The 6,322-nt window shown below is 37.0% G+C and overlaps 1 protein-coding gene across 1 annotated transcript; it reads left to right on the top strand.

Moving 5' to 3' along the window:
• Nucleotides 1-262: 262 nt before the first annotated feature.
• Nucleotides 263-3,509, top strand: LOC307155500 (lysophosphatidic acid receptor 6). The gene is made up of 2 exons (XM_079866184.1): nt 263-342; nt 914-3,509. Exon 2 carries the CDS (start codon nt 956-958, stop codon nt 1,922-1,924), a length of 969 nt encoding a protein of 322 aa, XP_079722310.1. The 5' UTR covers nt 263-342; nt 914-955; the 3' UTR covers nt 1,925-3,509.
• The last annotated feature ends 2,813 nt before the right edge of the window (nt 3,510-6,322 follow it).

Raw genomic sequence — 6,322 nt, 5'->3', positions numbered from 1 at the left:
TTTTTTGACTGTGATCTTAATGTACCCAGATGTTTTAACACATTTTATTCTAAATAAAACTTTTAACAGGTTTTGGCTATTTTATTGCTTGTTTCTCTTTTTTGATAAACTATGTCACATTATTGAGAAGTTCAATGTGGTTTTTGGATGAGAAGTGCTTTGCTATGTAGTTGTTTGATGTTGCATAAGATAATACTTTAAAAAGAAGGCAGAAATGACTGACACTCACCACAAACTCATTTCCTGAAGTTAAGGCCCTTGATGAGACTGCAACATAAGAACTGTCTTGCATCAGTACCAACTACCAACCAAAAAGAAACTCTCTTCTACATAACAAAAACGGTGAGTGAATCATTTTCCACATGTTTTCATTTTTCAAATAAGGAAATACCATGTCTACATGGGCAGGCTTGACTTTTAATTACTTGTGTATGTAAAAGAAACACTGTTGGCAACTAAGCAAAACGGCAACTGAATTTGACAACATTGACATTTTGTTAACCCATCTTCTGTTCCACGGTAAAAACAAGGGATGTAGTCTACAGTAGCCTACAAACAGCATAAAATGTACCAAAAGATTTTTTCATTTTTATTCTTTATCTCACATAACCCTTGTACAGAATTCTGGCAAGATCTGAGATGCACATTGTACACTTTATGAGATGTTCATGTCACTTGATCTTTAAAAAAATAAAGGCTACTGGTTTCAAAATGCTTTGAGTTGGAGGAAATGTTTACTCTCCGACCCTTTTTTAAAGTTTCCTACTGACACAAGCTGTATGCTTGCAATACTTTGAAGAACCTCTGCATCTAAATAAAAAGCGAGATCCCTTCTTGGTGCAAGTTTCTTTTGAGATTGATAAGCCTGTTATAACATTTCATTACACAACCCTTTGTTTCTCTGTCATTACAGGCTATTAAAGACTAGTCAAGGAGGTAAATCCTAAGATCAGCAATGTTAAATTATACATGTCCGAATTCAACACAAGACCAGCAGAATGTGGTTTTTGTTGCTGTGTACTCAGTGGTCTTCATATTTGGACTGACCCTCAACCTCACTGCACTTGTCATTTTTTTCCGCAACTGTAAATCACGGTCGCACACCACAGTGTACATGATTCACCTAGCCTTTGCTGATCTTCTTCTGGTTTGTACGCTTCCAGTGAGGATCTATTACCACGGGGGGTTGGGGAATCCGAACCAGCAATTCTGTAATTTTACCGGTCTCATACTGCTAAGTAACATGTATGGCAGCATCTTCCTCCTCATGTGCATTAGCTTTGACCGTTGCATAGCAGTTTGCTTCCCGTTGTCTTCTCACGTCCGTGAGGGCCGCAAGAAAGCATGGTGTGTGTGTATGGGAATCTGGATCCTAACTACCGTAACGAGCTTACCTATCTATTTCAAAAATACATTTTCAGGAAATTTTCCTGAGTGCAAAAACAGCATGTGTTTTGGAAATTTTCCTAAGTATGCCACTCAAACATCTGCTCTCATTTCCACGCTAATTGTTGGGTTTGGGATCCCACTAACCGTTATGATTCTCAGCTCATGGGGGCTCATCCGGGCTATAAGCAAGAGCACGGCTGTTCAGACCAGTGACCTAGTAGACAGCAGAAGGATTAAAAGGATGATAATAACTAACTTGGCGATCTTTCTGTTCTGTTTTCTGCCATATCACGTTATGCTTGTGCTACTTAACGCCTATGAGGCTCCCCAGACCAGGTCAAGCTCACTGTTAACAGCTTACCAGTACAGCCTCATGATAGCTTGCCTGAATGGAATGCTGGACCCCCTGGTGTACTACTTCACAACAGAGACGTTTCGAAGAAAAATGGATGTTGCACCTGTACGCAGAATATGGCAAATGAACAGTCACAGCTCGGACGGAAACAACCGTTCACGCGCCCCGCTCACAACGTAAGCGCCACCTCATCTCAACACTGAAGATAAAAAAAGTTCATGCAGGTCTCATGCTTAGTGACAGTTTACATTACCGTTCCATAGCTATCTGCTTCAATAGAAAGAAAAGATGTAGATGGAGTGATAGATCACTCGCATGTGACTCAAAAAAAGAAAAAAGGAAACCACAAGTATTTTCTCCCTCCTGGGTGAGTTGCTGACTGCATGCACACAGTGTAGGCCTATGCAAAAAATGAGTGCTCTGTAAAGTCTAGACTCATTTTAGAGGGCATTGGTTTTTTCTCACATAGGCCTATGCATTTATGAGAAAGTAGCCTAAATGACTCGTTTAGCCATTGATGTGGAACCACTCGTTTTGTTTTCAGAAAGGACTCTCACTGGGAAGCCTTCGTAATGTGTTATGTCAAATCAAATATGACTGAAAAATTAGGATAATTATTTACAGAGAACATGTTCTAAGACAGTTAGATTAGAGCATTATATCCACATTTACATATTTGTAAAGTTTCTACATTTTGTTAACGATTCATAGCCTTTTAGTTGTAAGGTACTAATGCAGCAGTGTTGTATTTTTAAATGTTACTATTTGTAAGTAGCTTACTTGTGCATGGTAATTTTGCATGTGTGTAATTTAGAAATGTTGTTACTTTTCCATAAAATAACATATGGACATATGTGCTTAGATAATTGCTTAGAAAGTTTCGCTATTAGTATTGTTAAATAGTTAAAAAACCACCAAAACCCTCTTTTCTGCATGTTTCCACACCCTTCCCCTGCTCTACCACATCCGTTTGACCTGGTGCGCATAGCTTGTTCTGAGTATTACCACAGTTCCTTTAAGTCTAAGCAGGCCCGGCTGCAGAATGAAATGACTGAGGGGGCATGTGAAATTATTAAGGGGGCTTAACTTTATACCATCAATGAAACAATACACACTGATAACTTGCTTAGTAAAAAAAGATAAGCCAGCGTAATTTATTATGCATATATTAACCTTTTCACGCTTAATTTTTATATTCTAACTGACTCTGAGTTTTTTCAAGGCGACTGTTATTTTAGAATTTAGAACGTTCCCCCTTAATGTTTCCATGGCAACGCGTCATATTTGTCACGTGACACACCGCGGATATATCGCTTTTATTTCCTTTTCCCTTTTTTATTCAAAATACTCACAAACTTGCTTACCATGTCATCAACTATCTGATATTCCGATTCTCAAAAATGTGTATGTGAGTGTGTTTGGTCATTTAAAAACCTTTATAAATAATCTTGATCTTGACCTATAACGTGAGATGGCTGTGTCTTTGCGCCGCAGTTCTGAGAATCCTGTGAGTCATCAATTTCTCCCGAAATACATGCAAGCAAGTGGAATAGAAGAATAGAGTAAACTACTTTATAGTTACTTCCACTGTGTTTGTCTGATATGATATGAATAACACACATGTGACACGTCGGCAAATTATATTTGAATAGATTGTTATTGCTGCTTCCACAGACATCAGTGTGTATTTTACAAACTCCAAATGTATTGTTTTACTAGTGCTTAATGTGTATTTAAATGTCTGAAACCTAAAATAAACATTGTGAGGTTGAAAACACTGCATAGTTCGTTGTGATATATGACAGCGCTGAGCGCGTCCGACTCTGGCTCAGCGCCAGCCAACGCGCGAAAGCACAGTTTGAATCTGGCAGTTATGTCACGTAACCGAACATTCTAAATCCCATATGTGGGACCGTACTCTCAGGGGCACTGAAATAAAAAAATCCCATATATGGGACTGTACCGCTCAAAAGGTTAAACATTTCATTTGTAACCATAAATACAAAAATGAAACTGAGGGGGCACAAATCAGATCTGAGGGGGCAATGCCCCCTTTTGCCCCCTCGTGGCGCCGGGCCTGAGTCTAAGTATAACGCAAATATTCTCATGTGTAAATATGTTAATAAAAGTGATTAATATTCTCTTTTTGCAGTTTTAATTATTGTTATCCATCCATGTGATTTTCTTCTAGAGATGTCAAAGAGAAAACAACAACTTGTCATTAAAGAAGCACATTTCACTGGACAAGCATGCATTAAGCACTGGGGTGAATTCAGGGTGATTGGGACACTTTCCCCAGTCATCTCAATGGGAAAAAGTGTCCCAATCACCCTGAATTCACCCCAGTGCTTAATGCATGCTTGTCCAGTGAAATGTGCTTCTTTAATGACAAGTTGTTGTTTTCTCTTTGACATCTCTAGAAGAAAAGTGTCCCAATAAACCTGATTTCACCCCTATAGATCGCTTATAGTAGAGTGGATAGGTCCGATTTTCAGGGATAAAATCTTGATACCAAAATCAATAAAGATATTGGTAACACTTCACATTAAGGTTCATTAGTTAACTACCATGGTTAAATGAACAATACTTCTTTAGCATTTATTAATCTTAGTTAACATTAATTTACTAATACATTATTAAAATGAAAGGTTGTATTTGTGAACATTAGTTAATGCACTGTGAACTAACATTAACAAACAATGAACAGCTGTATTTTTATTAACTAACATTAAAAAAGATTAATAAATACTGTAACAAATGTAATGCTCATTGTTAGTTCATGTTAGTTAATCCATTAACTAATGTTAACTAATGAACCTTATTGTAAAGTGTTACCAAGATATTGATACAGATGCATGTAAATACCCACAACGTGTCTTAGTGCTTAACTGACTTACCCAAAAATGGCCCATGTGAACTATACTTTACATACTTTCTGAATGCAGAAGTTCTCGAGGCCATACGCATCAGAGCCAGGAGTATGAGGTTGCATTATCTGCTAATGCGTTCTTTTTGCACTCTAACGTTATTGTTGTAAATTGAGCACCCCCTGGTGGTAGACTAAATCACATAATAATTTAGCCTACTAGCTACTGTTGTAAAATGGAACAAATTTGTCTGTCGAATTAACTAACTTTGTATTAATAATTAACGATTAAGGGCTCAAATAGGCCCTATTATAGGCTATGCATGATCATGTTGATTATTTTTTGTTGATTTATTGCATGTCGATATTTAAATCTTAATTTTCCCCAAATAGCTAGGCTAACACGAAACCAATGATTCAGAAATGAAAACTTAACAGTAGCCTAGCTATACTTAGCCTAGGCCTACTTCGGATCATATAGGCCTATATATATATATGCATATGAAGACTTCAGATGCAAAAGCCTCTGAGTGCCATCTGAAACTTTCTTCTAAAACAAGCATTTTTATCAAGCTCGTATATAAGTTCAGTAATTTCACTTTAATGACAATTAATAGGTACTTTTCATTGTCATTTAAGTGAAATAACTGAACATAAACATACAAGCTTGATAAAAAAATGCTCTTTTAGAAGAAAATTTCAGATGGTACTTATAGGCTTTTGCATCTGAAGTCTTCATATATATAAAATTATATTATTTAGATTTTTTTATTTATTTAAATGACTATTGTTTTCATAAGTAGATTGGCTCTCTTTGCAACAAAAAGTAAAATCTGTAGCCCGAAAAAGAAAATCATTGCCTGTCCTTTGGTTTGTATAATAGTAACTTATACAACTACATTTGGATTATTAGACAATGTCGAAATAAAGTGAATCTGCAGAGTGTTGCATTCAAAGCATGTAATTGACAGAGAAGAAAGAGTTAAAACTCTTCACATGTGCTCGCGCTCATGACTGCTACTGAATATCTGAACACACACACAAAAAAAAAAAAGTACATCGACGGATCTTCTTCTGTCGGTTCTCCAAAATATAATCAAATGTATACTGTATTTCTGCAAGCATGTTTAAACTGGTTAACTCAACTGTGTCGACGGCAGGCAAAGACATTCGTTTTCAAGCCGAGTTCGCACGCCACTGCGCAACAATACACACAAACTACCGCGGGATGGCGGGTGTTCATAAACTGTGAACAATGGTAGCTTATTTAATGTATAAATTAATGTATATGTCCAAAAAACGGGTAATGTCATACTTTCTAGTAGTGCTATCATGGCGTAATAATCTGTTTGGTTGTAAAATGTATTACCTGAGTGAAATCAATGAAATCGAATATATCGTCCTGTGGAATCATTCATTCACAGACAGCTTACGAAGATGTTCAACTAATAAAGATCTTCATCGCTGGCAAATATATGATGCATTGGAAGATTTGCTCTCACTTGACTGTACTGTACAGTCCACTGCCACTTCATCTAACGCTCTTGATGTGCTTAAATCTTCCTGTTACGACTCGAGTCGAGTGTGAATTGAAATCGCTTCAGACGATTCAGTGCGTGCAGGAACTGAACAGATCATTCAAACTGATTCGCGAACCGATTTAGACAGATCTGCCAACTTGTTTGATGAAGTCTTTGAACAGAATCGACTCA

Source organism: Squalius cephalus (assembly GCF_949319135.1).
Source record: "Squalius cephalus genome assembly, chromosome: 3".
Classification (NCBI taxonomy): Eukaryota; Metazoa; Chordata; class Actinopteri; order Cypriniformes; family Leuciscidae; genus Squalius; species Squalius cephalus.
Note: the sequence above shows the minus strand (reverse complement) of the source record. Positions and strands in the feature narration are given on the sequence as shown.

What these genes read in the sequence shown, in the direction of transcription:
- LOC307155500 (XM_079866184.1), top strand. Translation starts at nt 956, where the DNA reads ATGTTAAATTATACATGTCCGAATTCAACACAAGACCAGCAGAATGTG.